Raw genomic sequence first — 18440 nt, 5'->3', positions numbered from 1 at the left:
CGCGACAGGAATAACTTTAATCTTTCAGGATCAAATGCAGCTGAAGTCAGTCTTTCAAGTCTCATGACTGACATCTATTGCCCGCTTTGTGTATTGCACAGCTTGTCTCGAGATGATATAAAATCGTAATATTACATACAGCAAGCGCCCAATAAGGGAGAGCAGGGGCTACCATTTATCAGAAAAAACATCATTTTAAAAGATCATGTTGTAGACAGAGATATATTTCTGCTGTGGCTAGTAACTCAGAAGTGTGGTCTATCAATACCAGGTGGTATTTTGTAGAAATTCAGAAAGACTTCAGTATAATTTCCACTTTGAACATAAGTTGCACATTGTTACTTTCAACCCCATCGGTTGGGACGAAAGTAACACAACAATATAAGCTAGATTTTTTTTCTGTTACTCTCATTTTTTATAACTATACCTGATTGTGACCTTGTTAATATGTAACTGCAAACATATTTTGTCCTTTATCTTTGCAAAAATGTTTAAAAAAAATTTAATTACATCTTGATATTTTCATTTTAAATTTAAGTTTCATCAGATGTCTCAAAACCTGACTGTATTTTTTTATTGTCAATTTCAATGTATTTATATATATATATAAAAAAAATATTCAACAGAATGTACAATATAAAAATGTCATTACATTAGCATAATAATAATAAAAAAACCTTAAACATAATGTAACAGTAGGCCTATTTATGTTTCCATCCAGTTGTTTTTATGCATAAATTGAAAATGTGCATTAAAACATCTGGAAACACTGCAAATTCATAGGTGGAATTGTAAAGCCTAAGATATAGCTAAAACCTAAATATAAATGTGATGTAGCAGCTGCCCAGAGAGAGATGTTCCTCTATGTCCAGAAACACCCTCTCAAAAACATCTGGATAAAACCAGACCTCTGTCTGTCTTTCTGACCCTCACTCAGACATGTTTTTTTGGTATAATATGACATAAACATTTGAAAGAAATGATGCAAGAAAGTCACAATATAGCATGCACTGGAACAAAATAAATACTTTTTGTCACTGTAGCGGGACAAAAGTAACAATTGTTACTTTCGTCCCGACAGGAACTCCTAACATTTATTTATTTCAGTTTAATTTTATACAAAAAAAAATCTGATAATGCAAACTTTAGGATGTGTTAAAGCACTAAATAACCTGTAGATTGATCATTACTGTGACACATGAAACAAGAAAAATACTTTTACTTTTTGTAATCGAAAACAGTTTTACGGACCTAACTTTGGGAAATGATGAGGAAATCACATCATATTTCTCAGCTCCGTCAAGGATTGCATGCTGAATATACTGTCATAGCTGGGAATGCAAATGCAGAAAGAGGCTCGGAGAAATATCGCTTTTTTCCTTTCGTCCCACGTTACTTTCGACCCCGCTCTCCCCGACCAACTAGGGATATTATCAGAGACGAATACTTAACATATTGCGTACTGCACAGTATAGCCTACTATTTATTACATTTGTATATCCAATATTATATACTTATTATGTGTCACATAGCCTGATTATTTCAGCAAGCAAGTTACCTTCTCAAATTACTCTGGTTACTTTGCATATCCAGTTTTGTATGCAGTATTGTAGTATTATTTTACAGTATACAAAGAAGCATTGAGGTATGTCCATATTCAATGTTTGCATAACATTCTGTAGACTAAATAGCATGTGTCTTTCACTGCAGATGATAACACTTAATCATATGTTGTTGGTGGAAAGAATGTTTCTTATAAAGTGAATAAATTGTGAATAATAAGTGAATGATTATAATTAGACATGATCTTAGTGTTGGAAGCATGTTTGAAACATTTGTTAAGCACCTTACAAAAACACTGTGTGTCTGTGGACAGTGTCCTGCAGACACAGCAAGTGTAAAATAGCAGTACTATTCTGAATAACAGCCCAAGCTATAGATTTTAAATATAAAACATTATCATGAATTTGTTTTTTGCAATATTTCTAACATTAATTTATATTAAAAGTTTTTTTTTCCCTCTCAGATCAATTTATACAAACTTCAAAATGTGATCTTTAAAATAACATTGCATTATGCAGGTGGAATCGATAAATTACATACACAAAAGGTCTTAAAAAAATCACCATTTCAGAAAAACTCAATGTGTATAACAGGGTGTCCAACCTTTGCGTGTACAGCTTTGAAATTAGGCTGAATGCACGAGGAAGTATCACCATGACGACAAGGGTTATCTTTGTTCACCATGTGTTTCCTGTCTAAGTGAGGTGGGGATATAACAGATCTACTACAGCTAAGACTCAAGAGGTGCCACTTCATTTTTTAATGTGCTCATGTTACGTGTGGAGGGTTTTTAACCATACTGGGCTCCCACTATGGTGCTGTGATTCTGGGGTTTCGGATACAGTGATGGCAGGGATATGGTCAGAGGTCTGGACATTGTACATCATACTGGCTCTTGGTACTCCAGACCCCTCACCAGCACCCCAAGAGAAACTCAATGACTTCAGAAGAATCTTATTGGGTTTGGATAAATGCAACGCCTGCACTGGAACATCCATCTGCAAGAAGTTTTTCAAGGATGAAATAAGGTAAACTAGAATATTTCGCTGTTAAGTCGGAGAAGAATATTCTCTTTGTCCTTAAAGAGAGGTTTTAAAGATATTCACACTATAATACAAGCATATTGATCTCCAGGACAGGGTATCCAAATGTTCAAATACAAAAATGTCTAAATATTAAAGTTAAGTGACCTAATATATTATATATACAACATTTTTTGTGAAATATCCAGCTTAAATAACTTTCTGCTTATACCCTATATATGTTCAAATACATTCCATGCTATAGGAATATAAAAAGTCAGTATAAAGCTCAAAATTGTCTTCAAAATGTGCAGCTCACAGTATCTATTCATTGATCTGAGGGCGCATGAGCAATGAAAGCAAAAACAGGAAGCTAATGTGGACACTGATTATTATTGTACCGCAGGTTTGAAAGATGGCTGACTGCTCAGTCGAATCTCTCCTCAGCAGATGTGCGTTCATATCAGGGAAACTATACAGACAGCACAGCGGGCTGGAGACCTGTGGTGGTGTCCCGCTTGATGTCTCCACACCTGCAACAGATATCAGACAATAGCATTTGCACCTCAGCAGGCAAAGGGAAATCCTGCAGCATTGAAGCGGTCCTCAAGGCCACGTCACGCTTCCAGAGATGGGTCCGCTCCAACGTACTGCTTCCCAGCATGGTGAAGGTCTGCATTCAGTCTCTGTATTCTGATGTCTATTTGCAGTCAGCAGTGGCTTAGGATTTAAGGTCTGAACAATTCAATTTCAAAGTTTTGTTAATTTGAAAACTAGGAGGTGCCAATTACGCACTTACAATGTGGCATCAGTGGTTTTTAAAGTTTTGCTGAAGATGAAGGTAACAAGTGTATTTCTTCCTTTGTAGCCAAACTTTAAATCAATTATGTTATATGGGAGTTTTTTCAACTTTGGGCATTTGTATATTTATGTTCCATTTCTAAATTGCATGTAATTTCCCCCCACAACAAATCATTTTAAAGTGCAAAAGGAACATATCCATAATTGAATAAACAACGCCTTATAGATCTCATTTGAAAACGTATGAGTTGTTTAAATCAACTCTTTTTCTAGGGTCTGGTGACCCCGATGCTGCGCTGTCCATCTCAGAGGCTGCTGGACCGCATTGTGCGACGCTACTTTGAAGTGACCGATGTGGGTAGTGTGCAGATGAAGCATTTCAGTGAAAAGGACAAACTCAGACTTCTTTATACCTTGGCTGTCAATCAACAACCTTTCATAATGCAGGTATAACAATAAGATGGCTGCCAGTTGCAAATTGTGCAGTAATTGAGCATGACACATGCAACATCAAGGTGATTCTCAGTGCATTCCCAATGCATGAACTCAGTCTTGAACACTGCGGGGAACCAAATTGTTTTAAACAAACAGAACGGTGAAGGAAATTCTAGGGGTAATTCTGATTCTAGTAAGTAATTAGCTCTTGTATTTCTAAAATTTCGAAAACATAAAATGTTTCTTGCGTCATCACATTCAGTTGGGAACTGCTACACAAATTATTAGAATTTTTAATTTAAAATGACAATGTGTGAGAAAAAAATCAGTTTGCATCACAGATATCACTGCCGGTGTTGTGCCCAATTTTGACCCCCTGCCAAAATAATCCCCCCCCCCCCCCAGTATTGGTAGGTTTAGGAGTAGGTTTGGGGGAGGGGTTAGGATTAGGGGTGGGGTTAGGATTAGACAATCAGGTAGCGATTTGAACGAGGGGGGTAATAATTTGGCAGGGGGTCAAAATTGGGCACAAAACCGGCCGTTTCAAGTTTCTATTTTAAAACTGTTTCGCCACAATCCTACCTCGCCTTTTATGTCAAACATGTTGTTGGTTCCCATTGACTTCCATAGTATTTCTTTTTCGTACCTTAATTAAAAACATTGTTATTTCAATTAATTGATTAATTATTATTGTGAGATATGAAATGAGTTGAAATGTCCTTCACATGCTTTTAGATGGAGCGACATTTAATACACAGAGCCTTAGATCACTGACAAGCTACGCTACATCACATTCAATAGATGAATCATTCAATTATGAATGCTATATTGCTTAGCTTGTCAGTGTTAGTGTTTTTATTAATCCCATGTATGTTTTTGTTAATACAGCACATAGCACTAGTCAACTAAATGAATTTAACATGGCAAAGATGATGCACTTTTGGAAGTTGAATGTAAGGGAAATGTGATATTGTCGTTCATGTTCTTGTTCATCATGAAATCTTATTTTGTTGCTTGTTTTGTTGTAATTATTTTATAGCATTAACAAGGTGACCCATTGAATTTATTTCAGAAGCGATGACTGATGGATGTAGTCCAGTGTCTTTATATAAGTATTGATTATGATATAATATAATTAGTACTTACCAAGTTCAGAGGCTGTCATATGTGGATCCACTTACTATGTTGTGTGTTTTCAACAGTTTCAGTATGAAAAATAACTTTACAATTTTATAATAAATCTTTGAAAATCAAAACCTGGATATAAATTTTTTATGTTATTATAACCTAAAGATGCTATGTGAAAGTTTGAAACAGTGTGTGTAAAGAAAGCAAAAATGAACACACTGGCATTGCCTGCTCAGTCTCCCTCACTTCCTGTTTTCAGCCCTACTCTTGACTTTTCTGCCTCCAGATGTTTCCCGGCGCGGAGGGCTGGCCCTTCCTCCGCTACCATGGCTCCTGTGGAAGGATGATGGTCTGGGCAGGGAGCACACCCCTCAGGATCCTGTTTTCCTCTCCGTTGGAGCGCCGTGCGGACATCGCCTACCAGCTTCTTCACATCACCCAGAGCCTGAGCTCCAACAGCCTCCAGTTCAGCCTCTTCTACACCAACATCTCAGAGGACATGTTTGGTACCTTGGATGATAACAGGGTCTTCATTGTGGATACCAGTAACATAGGGATCATTGACTTGAAGGAAGGTCAGTTCTGGTTTAGTTATGTGTGCAGCAACCTGTAAATAGTTGTTATGGTCAAATATTGCTTTTACCATGTACACAAACAAACGTATTATTCCTTTTCATGTTTCAAGTGTAATTCAGGTCTTCTTTTCATTAAAGAATCCTGCATATTAAGCAGCACAACTGTTTTCAACATTAATAATAATAATTATAATTATTTATAGAATTAATAAAAAAATAAAAAAGCATGATAAGATTCATTCACATTACCCTACATTAGCTATACATCAGACTACATGTTAGTCTATTGGAACTTATTTCTCTCATAATAACCAGCGGTTGGAGCATTAACTTAAAATAATACAGTGAAAAGAAACCTAAAACTTCAACTTACTTCAAACAGGGCTACCAACTTTGAGTTCAGCCTGTAGTGAGAATTATTCAGGAATAATTTGTGATAGTTTGCGATTAAGTGACCTGAATGTATTTTTTTTTTTTTCTAATCTAAGCTGTAGGCAGGGAACCCTATTAGACCCCATTCATATTAGGCCTTTTTTTTTTTAATCTATATATTTTATAAATTACAAAAAAAAAAAAAAAAAAAAAAATATATATATATATATGAATAAAAATAAAATTAATGTAATTTTTGCAAAATTCCCCTTTCTAGTGTACATTTTTCTCACTAGTTTATGAACACTGAATGGATTTTCTGCGGTTATGTGACAATATTTAGAAGCTGTTGTCTTTCTGCGGTTGAAACACTCATTGAGTGATTACATGAGACAATGTACATTCAGTAAGTTTTATCTGCTCTTTCTTGTCTCCGTTCTCTTTGCTCGGTTTTTCACTCTGTAAGAAAATGATCGTGCGGCTTGAGAGTACAGTTAAACAAGGAAAATGAAATATTAGGATATTAACTGAGGTTTACTGCAGTGATAATTTTTTGTTTAACCTAATCTGGCGCTCTCCGTCATACACGTTATGCTTAAATCATTATTACATTGCTCCTTCCTGCAGGATATCCTCCTGATGAAGACTTGTTACCAGAACACCTCGATGTCTTCTCCGGTCTCAGTGGATCTTGTGAAAGACTGCCTCCGTGTGAAACTGTTCAAGCCGCACAGAGTTTTGTTCTACTTTGCAAACATGTCATTAACAATCTGCTCTTGCCCAATGATGTGCAGTCGGGTCATCTTCCCAAAGAAGCGGTCAGTTTTCTCGCTATCTGTGCAGACCAATCTCAGTCTGACCAAAGAATAATTGCTGCGGTCCAAACCTTAAAAGACATTTTACAGACATTAAGGCCATGCAGTGCTCTCTATGGATACAGGTATCCCGAATGCCTCTATAATGATAAGTTCTAGACCAAAACTAGATACTTAAGAGGGATCTTTCACCCAGAAATAACATTTGTTATCTTTTACTCACCCTCAAGTTGTTTCTAAACTTGTGACTTTTTCTTCAGTGGAACATGGACTAAATTAGAAATAAAATATAAAAATTATTGTACATACAATGGAAGTCAATGGTCTCCAGTCTTCTTCAAAATATCTATTGTGTTTCGCAGAAGGTGGTCATACAGGTTTGGAATAAGAAAGTGAGTAAATGACAGAATTTTTGGGTGGACTATCCCTTTAAGGCCGATCACTTACAGCATAAAGGTCACAGATACAGTAAATGAAATGGATTCTGTAACATCATCAGTAATCAGTATATATCCAGTGAAGGACCTTTTTTTATCAAAACAAACAAACCTTGAAATATTATGCAAAAATAAAAACAATTATATTAAAATGTATACATTATAATTGATGGACGAGACAAGGAATTTCATCACAAAAGAATCATTTAATTACAAAGACAACTCTGATTAGTAACCCATAAACCATATCAATCTTCATGTTACTGTACAATGCTCGCTAAGCAGTTTTATTCATGTATAGAAAATGTAAAAAGAGAAATGTTCAAAATGACATTACTCCATAAAATTTAATGGCAGGAACTCTGGAGAAAAAAAAAAAAAAACAACAACATAGCATTCCATCAACAAATATTTTCCAAGCAATAAATATTTATAAATAGTGTAAATTTACAAGATTAGAAATATAACACAAAAACACAAAATAAAGTTTATTCCTTAGTCTATGTGCAACCCATTTTTCTTTGACTTGGCTACCCCCCCCTCCCCCAAATTAACATTATCCTTAAGAAAAAGAGAAGAAAAAAAATTAAAAAAGGAAAAGAAAAAATTCACATTACAAAATTTCTCTCTTTTTTTGTTACGTAAAGAAAATGTTGAAACGAAAAAGTCCAGCTATGGTAGAACATAAGAGGAAATTAAATTCAAATAAAATTACGTATTAGCTCATACGTGAAGTACAGAAGAGGACAAAAGAAACAAATACAAAAAAAAAATGGATTAAAGCAACAGTAAAAGAAAGAGTCAGTAGTTTTGAGTGATTTTGCCATTTGTGGTATATACACAAAACCATTTTTCCTCAGAAATTAGTCCATTTGTAGTTTGTGTTTCAAAGAGAAGTGGTGCTGAACAAGCTGAAACAGTCCTGAAGATGGAGACGATCCCACTTCACTCCAGTGGGACGGACTCCATACTTGGCAAGGTTGCATAGACAAACAGCTTCGAACCAGCAGCCTTGAGGGGGTCTGCTACAGAAACCAGTGGTGTGGAACTGGGTCAGGTCTCCTGAATATCAGAAAGTGATGTGTTGCGTTCCAGGGTGTTATCCGAGGAATATTTAATGTTAACGTCAAGTTGAGGAGGAGGAGGGCAGGGGTGGGGCCTGTGGAAAGAGCCAGAAGACTCATTTCTTGCTATCTGAGACTATTAAACATACAAATATAAGAAAGGTGGTAGAAAAGGTTTCAGCAGAGATCTATGGAAAGCTAGGGCTTCTCTAGATAAGGCCTTTGAGACTTACTAATGTGAATTGGTCATACACTTGCATGAGGTCCTCTATTCTGTACTGCTCTAAAACCACAAAGTTCTCAAGGTTAGGGCTGCATCTCCGAGCACAGTCCTGGCAGTGCACCACGTATGTCTTACGTGAGTTGCTCTCACTGGTGACAAACAGCAGATCAAAGACCTCCACCTGGGATAAATACATATATATATATATATATTAAAACGCATGCATGAACAGAAAACATCCAATCAAATGAAAATGGTGAAAATAACTTTGAATGTTAGCTTTACAAAGCCTTGTATTTCTTAAACATGCATTCTAGCATCTATAAATAAAGCCTTGTATAAAATTTGTCGAAAAAAGAAATTCCTGAATTTTAAAAATGAATACATTCCAACATCACAGGCATATTTTCTATCCGTAATCTCAAGATGATTACCATGGTAAGACGTAGAGTTTTTAGAAGCACTTAATTTTTCATGACGCTTCCAATTGTGATCGAAGGATAAAAAATTTCAAAAATCATTTTAAATCGAGATCACATTTGCAAAATGAAATTTTAAACCAGAGAAATATTTTAGAGCGGAGCACAACTAGAAATACTTTAAATATTATACTTAAATACTTGACTTTTCCATGTATTTTTAGAATTTACTTTTTTTTTTTCAGGGCTGACAACGTCCAATTTGAAACAAATGTAGACGATTCAAATCTAAAAGATTTTAGGTGAAGAATACACACCTCACAGATGCTACAGTAGTGAGCAGGCTCGTCCTTGGTCCTTCCGTGCCAAACTAGCTCTTTACCAGCAGCTATAAGCACCTCCTTCAACATCTGACACTGCTTTAGTGTCCTAAACAAACAGTACCTGAGGAGGAACAAACCTTATTAAACAGTTTCAGTAATCTGCTTGAGATTTCTCATTGTGACTTCTCAAAGAACCACAATCGTAAATGTGGCTGAGTAGACTTACTTGATCATCTCAAAGAGTTTGTGGTCTGACACTTTGATGTTCCTGGCCATGTTCCAAGAGAGGTGAATCATGGGAACAATGGATTTGACACACTGGAGTTTGTTCCACTCATAGCGTTCCACAGCAGACTTGTACTGATGCACTGATGAAGAACAGATACGAATTAGACACTTTGATCAATAACTAATAGATGATCTACATTTTAATTTAAGGTTTAGAGTAAAGCACCTAAATGTGACCCTGGGCCACAAAACCAGTCTTAAGTGTCAACTGAATAAATAAGCCTTCCATTGATGAATGGGTTAATAGGATCAGATAATATTTGGCTGAGATATAACTATTTGAATCTAGAATCTGAGGGTGCAAAAAAATGTAAATACTGAGAAAATCTCCTTTGAAGTTGTCCGAATTAATTTTAAGCAATGCATATTACAAATCAAAAAATAAGTTTTGCTATATCTAAGAGTAGGAAATTTACAAAATATCTTCATTGAACATGTTCTTTACTTAATATCCTAATGATTTTTGGCATAAAAGAAAATATTATAATTTTGACCCATACAATGTATTTTTGGCTATTGCTAAAAATGTACCTTAGGGTCACAAATAACAGTAATAACTAATATTATATTTCACTTTACAAGGCTGTAAAACATAGCTTTCTTCATTTTTAATTAATAAAGTGATCTCAAAACAAAAAATAGTTACCTTTAGAAAATTAAAAAAAAAGATTTAAAAGCTTTTTAACAAGTTCCCAAAGTTGAGTGTTCTAAACATTCATTTAATACATTCAACAATGATTCAGTCGCTCCCTCAGAAAACAGCTGCATATGTAGGCAGTAGGTCATCAGCGGCTCACAAGGTTTTAGAACAGATCCAGAGGCCCAACAACAGTGATATGATAAGCAACTATTTACCAGTGAGTGGTCCTACATTCCAGGCAATGTTGTTGCACCAGCCGATAGCCTGAACCCAATGCACAGTGCCTGTATTGAGCCAGACCAGATCACCGGGTCTCTGGATAAAACGATACACTGGAACATCGGCCTCATACAAATCCTCTAGATTAGGCCACCACGAGCCCATTAGGTAATTTATATTATTCCTGCATAGAGAATATGTCAGTCAGTACATATGCAAGCCATAAAAACATGCAAAAATGCATATTTTACATTAAACAAAGTATTGTGTTTTAGGAATTAAAGCCTTTTTGATTGTGCTCACTTTTCACAGAAGTCATTCATGAGACCCCAGTACGGCTCAGGAACGGCGAACCATTCACAGTCTCCAGGGCCGATGTTAATGTTCACAGAGCAGAAGTTGTTATTTTCTTGATGACCTGATTGGAACAAAGTAATCGCTTAGTATTTTTATTAACATCCCTACATTCAGCTCTGTAATGTCTGTATTTGAGGTAAAGCACGGCGAGATGTGTATGTGCTGACCTGGTGTCCTGCTGCCTGGGACCTTCATATAGAGCTGGACTGTGTTCATGCCGAGAATGGTGTGGCCCACATGACTGAGCAGATTCCCTGCAGACACCACCCGCACGAAGGCAGGCAGCTTACTCAACTCAGCCAGCTGCAGCTTCCACCTGCATGACCACAGAGCAGAGAGGTCAGATGCATGTCTCCCTGCCTGTCTTGAACACTACACAAACACAATTCTCCTTCCGATTTCAATTACCGTATTTTTCGGACTATAAGTCACACCTGAGTACAAGTCGCATCAGTCCCAAAATACGTCATGACGAGGAAAAAAACATAAGTCGCACTGTACTATAAGTCGCAATTATTTAGAACCAAGAACCAAGAGAAAACATTACCGTCTACAGCCGCAAGAGGGTGCTCTATGCTGCTCAGTGTAGACTACAGGAGCAATGAGCAGCATAGAGACGGTAATGTTTTCTCTTGGTTCATGTCAAGTCGCACCTGACTAGAAGTCGCAGGATCAGCCAAACTATGAAAAAAAAGTGTGACTTCTAGTCCGGAAAATACCGTAAACTCTTTCTACAGCACTTTAAAATCCTTTACCTTATTTAGTGGTACTGGCACAAAAATGACCAGTCTTTGAAAAATTGCTTGTAAATCTCTCATTAAGATAAAATTATCACCAAATCTTGGATTCAATGCGTGTCAATTTTTTTCAATTAAGGTTGGTTGTAAGGCTCACTGATCTAAGCTTATTTCACCTGAGAGTCAGTAAGTTTAGTCCAATGTGTTAACAATAACTAGCATTTTCAGGAAAAAGGAATCTCTGTAGGTCAAAACGACGGGAACACAACATTAGGATTAAACTGTAATCATAATTTACATTGTTACGGTTTTTGATAACATTTTGTCTGGTTGAATGGTAGTATATACACACTTTCATAATAGCCCTACTGATGCTTGATCACAGCTCTGCCTATATCTGCAATTTTCCAACCAAAAGCTGTGCTAGCAAATTCACTAGTTTAACAAGTTTTGGCTTCACAATGACTTTAATGCATTCAAGCAGATCTGCAACTTTCTATTCCATGTTGCACATGAATAAAGAAACACCTTGAAGAACAAAACCAGTGAGCACTTACTTTTTCTCATCTGACAAGTCAATGTTGGTCCCAAACTTGATGTGCTTAAAGGGACCTCTTCTTCTGCGGACCACACTGGAACAAACGCAGGCTCCAGTTAAAGACTATTGTTCTGTCAAAAGTGTTTAAAACATATGGACTTTAACTGAACATTGACTTACTTTTCTGATGGAGCAGTTTCTGTGTCTGAGTGGTCTTTCTGCCCTTTCTTATCATTTTCCTCCTGTTAGATGCAAAATGCGAATCAGCAACCATTAGAATCTAAGCATCAATCATGAAGTGTTTCACAGTATCAACAGCATTCAGTGTCTGTCTTTGGGTGCTTCCACGCTTGGTTTGATTGCTTGGTCCAAACCAGAGTTAAGCGGCTGCCCCCCTCCCCTGCCCCCTCTGGTTTGCTTTCAAATGGATAGTTTTTGGTTCTGAACCACGGTACATGTGTGTCGTCATAGCGGGAGATGTTTATCCTTTTTGATAGGTATTAGGGGTGGCACGGTTCAACTTTTTCACAGTTCAGTTTGTTTCACAGTTTTAGAGTTTTGGGACAGTTTGGTACGTGCTATTTTTATGGAAAAACTATACTTTCTACAAAAAAAAAAAGGATTATTCTATCCAACTACAAGCAACAGCACAAATAAATACAATACGGCAAAGAAACAAACAATAAACAGTGATTTTCAGTTTTTTGTTTAGGGAGGTCTAGCATTAGTTCTTAGGTACAGAAATTGAATAAAGTAATCAAATGTAAAACAGCATTGCATATTTGACTGTATAAATTAAATATTGTGTTTTATTAAAGTTACAAAAGCTTTTTTAATCAAGAGCAGTGAGTGGTTTCTTTGTTGATTCATATAAAGACTGATGAAAAAATGCACTGATCCAGTAGGCCTATGTTCAGCCGGCCAAGAATTTTAAAGCCCAAGAAATTTAAAGTTATGTTAAACTGATGCCACTAATGAATTATGCTCTCAACATTTTAGGATTGCATGTTTTTTTTCCCTTAACATGTGAATTATGACAACTCACCCGCAATGATTCCTGAAAAGACGAGGCCTGGTACTGAGCGTATCTGGCGATGGTGGTGTGAGACCGGCTGCTCTCAAAACTCCACATCTTCCTGCTTCCTGTCAAATCCCAGTTCTCATCAGTGGGCTGAGATACCTGAGTCCTCACCTCCACCATGTGCTCTGGGTTAGCCTCCACCAGAGTCTTGGTAGAGAACAATCCCAGATCTGACATGAAGAGAAGCCAAAACACATAAATATTAAACAATAATAATAATAATAATAATATATTATTTTTTGCATTTTTAAGGCATGGTTTTTTAAGGAATGTGAGATCTAAAATTTCAGCCTTTTTAAATTAGCAACAAGACAGAATAGAAGGATATTGTGATTGTAAATCAAACATGAATATGAGGTTTAGGTTTCAAAACCCTTAAACACAGTTTGGGGCCAAATATAGAAAAATATGGACAAACAACCCTTTTTTGCTATGTAGTAAAAATAACATTTAACATGACAGGAGAATACAAATTTTGCCCATATGGCCCACATTTCCCTGACAGCAACTTGCCACCCAATAATAAAGTATACATATAAGGTCTAAAATTTATAAAGCATGACAACTCAATTACAAGGACAATATCAGTCCAAAACTAATTGTAAAATTTAAGGTCAATTTTTCCTAAAATACTTCTGCTTTCTGTAGTAAGGTGACCAATAGAGCCCATCTCTCAGCAAAATGATATATTCCATGTCATTTATGAGGTTTTCTGTGGTGGGGATGCTCCCATGTAATGCCACTTTCAACATGCAGATGGTGCTGTTGTCATTTGCACCAAAATCATCCTGAAGTGTGTGTAAAACTCCTTCTGTAGTTGTGCTAATTAAATGTTTGACAGAGTGCTCCGTTATGAAACCACAACATAATCATTTAAACAAAGGTGCTAATAGACAACAAAACCCAGAAAATGACAAATGAAAACAAAAACCACAAATTAGTGCTCGCACGTAAGCAGTGCTTTGGCAAGCAGTCAAATGTGAACAAGTACCCAGAAACACACTCTCACCTAGTTTGAGGGCTCCAGCCAGGCCACGGATCACTGTAACGGGGTTGGCTGCATTTGTGCAGAACTGGTGTAGAGGTGGAAAGAAAGCGTCCCTCTTGTTCTCCAACTGACAAGGATTTAAAAAGTTGGTTTAGGTAACTAAATTGGTAACTGGAGAAAAAGTGTCCCTGTGGTTCAGTGGTAGAGCATTACATTAGTAGCACAAAAGGTTGTGGGTTCAATTCCCAGGGAATACACAAACTGGTAAAGAAAGTATAGCCCAAATGCACTGTTAAGTCACTTTGGATAAAAGTATCAGTTAAATGCATAAATGTAAAAAAAGCTTGAAATTAAAAAAAAGGGTTTTTTTGCCTTGTATTTTGACTAGTAAATAGTATGATGGTAGTAAAACTAAAAGAGTAGATAAAGAGCATCCAGGCTGCACAGTGTCAGATGTTGATGATGTTTCACTCACATAAATACTAGGTGTGGGAGGATTGAGCTTTTCCTTTGGCAGAGGAGGGAAGGGTGCAGGTGGTAACCGTGGAGGGGGACACTTGTCCAGCAAGATGCTGTTACTGGACACACCATTCTTCCCTAGGTTTCTGTAAAATACATTTCATGAGATATTAATTAGCATGTCCAGATGGCTGTATAGAATATAATAATACAATAGATAATTTATATCCAAATCTCATTTTAATAGAGTGCATGCTGTGGTGAAAACTGTAATCTCTGATGTATTCATATCTACATGATGGGGACACTGAGGGTCAGCACATGTGCTGTTGCTCTCTAGACACAGGTGGAGCCACAAGCCAAGTTCACTAGAGACAGATACACACTGGCAATGTCCTTCCCCATCAACAGCCATTCCAATCAAAACAAACAGTCTAATAAGACTGTAAGCACTGACGAAATGTCCCACTTTAACCAACATGCCAGAGGGTCAAAAGTTCGGTAACTAAAATTTCTCTAAATAATTACAACTGAGGCTGGAGCGTAGTCATGCTGTTTTTTGTTTGGAAGCGGAACCTTGGTGATTGTGAAAACTGACAAGTTCGACTGCTTGACATTTTCTGCACCTTAGTCTCGTGTGGTACTTTCTCTGCCATTATTAATGATGGAATAGCTCTTTTTTCCTATGCTGTGGCATAGAAAATATTTTGCAAGCAGGAATCTTGCTTATTACTAGTCACTACATAGGTTAAATGCATATGAAATTAGCACTGCATAAATAAACAAATAAAAGTGTGCATACACTAGTATTGAAAATGTCAGGGTCTGTAAACATAATACTAAACAAAAGCACTATTTCAACTACCTTCCAAATAATTAACAGCTCACCACTGCAAATCTGTTTCTAGCACAAATCAAAACAATACATCAAGTCATCAGCCTAAAACATCATTTACAGCAGATTTAAACCAAATCAACTAGGATGGATTTATATTATGCCAGAAAAGGTGATGATGGGGCTATGTAATCACATGCACACAAACAAAGCTGATAATCCTGTTAAGGTGGCTTAGTATAACCATAACCAAAAAACAGCACAAAACCGATCAAGAAATCGGTCTGGAATTCTGCACAACTCGGCTCATATGCAAGCAAGAATGAGTAACTTACCTGCATGCTTTGAGCACGTCACTGGAGCTGGGGTAGATGGAGACAGAGGACCACGGGGTGAACGAGGGAGACGTGGGTTTATGACAAACCAGTGGAGATGCCACCTTCAACGGGCTCTGAGAGTCCTCTAGACCTTTGCCATTGAGTTTGGGGCTGTTAAGGATGTTAACACTGTTCTGAGTGTTGTGATGGTCTGCAGATTTGGGTGAGGGTGTGGCTGTAGACATGGCAGAACTCGGCGAGGAGGCCACCGAGTTTTCCTGTGCCTTAAGCCCCAGGTGCAGACTTGGGTGAACGTTGTTAACCTTTGTGCAGGCTGCCATCAATCCACCACCATTACTATTATTACTATCATTGGCTTTTCCAGTCAACAAGGCAGAGAGCTGAGGATTGTCTGAACTAAGTACACCTGGTGAGCAGGGTTTCGCCCCAGCAGCGTCTGCTTGGCCCTGATGGACATGATTAGGCAGTCCTTCTGCAGTGGCAGTGCTGTTAGGCGTCCCTGCGGAATGCCCATTTCCTGAAGGCTTGCTCTCTTTGGTGTGAACCATGCCTTGCTGTCCACCTGAGGTAGCAGAGTGAGGGGAGCTAAGGGAGGGGAGGTGATTGTGACTGGCCTCTGGCGCTAACGTGTCGCTGGCTGTGGCCGAACGTCCGGCCTGATTTGGAACGCCAGTGCCGGCTGCCGGGGTAGGCTGGGAAGGCCCAGCGGAAGAGAAAGGCTGTTCGCCATTAGGACCTGCAGAACATGAACCTGGACTCTTCTGAAGCCCCTGAAATAATGACAAAGTGGAAGAAAAACTGGATTAATCAGTGAAATACATCTTACATTCTACCCTAAGAATTCAAAACTAGAGAAGCACAATATATTGTTAGTTGATATTGAATATATAATGGTGCCTGCTCATTTACCTTATTTTTACACTAAAAAGAATGTCACAATCTTTCTAAAGTCATTTTACCCCTCTGTAATTTGGCTCCAAATCTCAGGTAGAAATTTTAATTTTGAACCCGGTTCAACAAAAATACTTATCAATGACATGTAATATTTTTGCTTTCATCACTATATTTACCTTTCTTCAGAAAAAAAACAAACAAATTTTGAGCGGGAGAAATTTCTGAAATGTGGTTTATTTGCCACACAGCGATTCTAAAGAACTTTAATATTGTACATAACATGATAATAATGATCAGGACGTTATAATCTCACCTGAGTGGAGTTGATGTGTTGGCTTTTCCACGGTTCATCATCCATGCTGCTGCTGGTAGGGGTTGTGCAGTTATGAGGTAGTGCGTTTTGCCGCAAGTAAGGCACGTTTCCGTTGCTCCCCGTTCCTGGGAGGTGATTATTGCCCACAGACACGGCATCTGTGTTACCCAAGTTTCCAGCCGTGCATGAGGCGGGGCTTGCAGGGACAGGTCCATTGGCTATTGGCTGAGCAGCGCATCGTGAGTGGGTGGAAGGAGTGCGGGAAAGAGCAATGTGTGGATGGTGAGAGGATGATGTGGAATTAGAGTTCATAAGCAGTGAGGGGTCGGCTATAGGACCGTTGGACACACTGGGTCGTATCTGACCCATAGCATTCAGTCTCGTCTGTTGGGCAGAGCAAGAGTGATGGCAAACCATCAATATTAAAATCTAACAAAATGTTTGCAGTCTGCTATGCACCGCTGTACATGATCCATACCTGCTGATTTTGTTGCATTAGACTGAGCTGCTTTTCCAACTGTTCCAGCATTTGCAGTTGCACTGGCTTCAGATTAGCTCTGTTGGTCCGTAACTGGTCCAGAAGCTGAGTAAAAAAACAAAAAAAAAACCTGATTAGTATGCTTTGGGTAGTTCTTAGGAATCAAGGTTTTCTTTTAATGATTTTTTTAAAAAAAATTGGGAAATAAGTTTCTTATGGCTCACCGAATTAAAAAATACAGTAACATTGTAAAATACTATTACAATTTAAACTGTTATCCTATACCTGGACGCCGGAGCACTGAAGGATCTTGTTTACATGTGTTAATGTTTATGAATAGATTAAATGAGACGGGCCAAAATTCATCAATACAAACTATATATCATTATGAAGGTTTAAGTCTCAAGCATCGATGACAGATCGCTGTTTTCCAATGGAAAGCTTATGAGGAATGTATTTGCTAAATTTGTGTAAGCAGTACACATCAAAACATGCATAATCAGTTTAGTAAGAAAGGTAAGGGTTAAACTGTTGGTTACAGTCTTTACTTTTTTTATATTATAATTTAATAAAATATTTATTTGTGAAAAACATTTTAATCTTAAGTATGTTTATTTTACACATTTTTAATCCGTTGTCAAATTATTTCAAATTTCTTAAATATTTATAATAATATATTTTTTTTTAATTATCTCTGCTTTATATCGGCCACCCTGCTTTCCAAGTTATCGGCAGTCAAAAAACACAAATTGGTTGACCACTAGTATTTTTTGAATAAAATAAAAAACAGCATGGTTTTGTAGCATACAGTGTCACTAACAGGAGGAGACCACTAAATAAAAGAAGAAAAAAATGTCAAAGAGAAGCGGAATATTGTTTATTTGAATTCTGGTGCTCTCATGTGACAGCTTGTGATGTGAGCTGTGACGCACCTATCTCATGATGGGTATTTTTGTAAATATTTACATGGGTGGGGGGTGGACTAGACAGGAATCTCATTTTCATGGCATCATTTTCAGATTTGAAACAGAAACTGAGAGACATGTGACTTTAAAATGTGGTGTACGGTGAAATGGTAAACGGTGGTGTTGGCACGGT

The 18440-nt window shown here is 37.4% G+C and overlaps 2 protein-coding genes across 8 annotated transcripts in view; one reads left to right on the top strand and one right to left on the bottom strand.

The window, feature by feature from the left end:
• The first annotated feature begins 2280 nt into the window (after window positions 1–2280).
• On the top strand, window positions 2281–7537 carry LOC128019957 (divergent protein kinase domain 2B). The gene is made up of 5 exons (XM_052606391.1): window positions 2281–2591; window positions 2992–3256; window positions 3660–3833; window positions 5236–5524; window positions 6524–7537. Exons 1-5 carry the CDS (start codon window positions 2326–2328, stop codon window positions 6868–6870), a joined length of 1341 nt encoding a protein of 446 aa, XP_052462351.1. The 5' UTR covers window positions 2281–2325; the 3' UTR covers window positions 6871–7537.
• Window positions 7335–18440, bottom strand: part of LOC128019956 (lysine-specific demethylase 6A) — a 47654-nt gene continuing 36548 nt past the window's right edge. For all 7 annotated transcript variants that reach the window (XM_052606386.1, XM_052606387.1, XM_052606384.1 and 4 more), the window contains 15 exons: window positions 17343–17447; window positions 16865–17248; window positions 15655–16427; window positions 14501–14630; window positions 14047–14152; window positions 13002–13207; window positions 12137–12198; window positions 11976–12050; window positions 10849–10997; window positions 10628–10742; window positions 10321–10508; window positions 9404–9545; window positions 9172–9298; window positions 8446–8616; window positions 7335–8307 (listed from right to left, as the gene is read on the bottom strand). In XM_052606386.1, coding sequence (XP_052462346.1) covers window positions 8275–8307; window positions 8446–8616; window positions 9172–9298; window positions 9404–9545; window positions 10321–10508; window positions 10628–10742; window positions 10849–10997; window positions 11976–12050; window positions 12137–12198; window positions 13002–13207; window positions 14047–14152; window positions 14501–14630; window positions 15655–16427; window positions 16865–17248; window positions 17343–17447 — 2766 coding nt within the window. In that variant the 3' untranslated portion in view covers window positions 7335–8274. The remainder of the gene's footprint in view (window positions 8308–8445; window positions 8617–9171; window positions 9299–9403; window positions 9546–10320; window positions 10509–10627; window positions 10743–10848; window positions 10998–11975; window positions 12051–12136; window positions 12199–13001; window positions 13208–14046; window positions 14153–14500; window positions 14631–15654; window positions 16428–16864; window positions 17249–17342; window positions 17448–18440) is intronic.

This window comes from Carassius gibelio, chromosome A9, assembly GCF_023724105.1.
Source record: "Carassius gibelio isolate Cgi1373 ecotype wild population from Czech Republic chromosome A9, carGib1.2-hapl.c, whole genome shotgun sequence".
NCBI lineage: Eukaryota > Metazoa > Chordata > Actinopteri > Cypriniformes > Cyprinidae > Carassius > Carassius gibelio.
The sequence above is the reverse complement of the archived record's forward strand: the minus strand, read 5'-3'. Positions and strand labels throughout refer to the sequence as shown.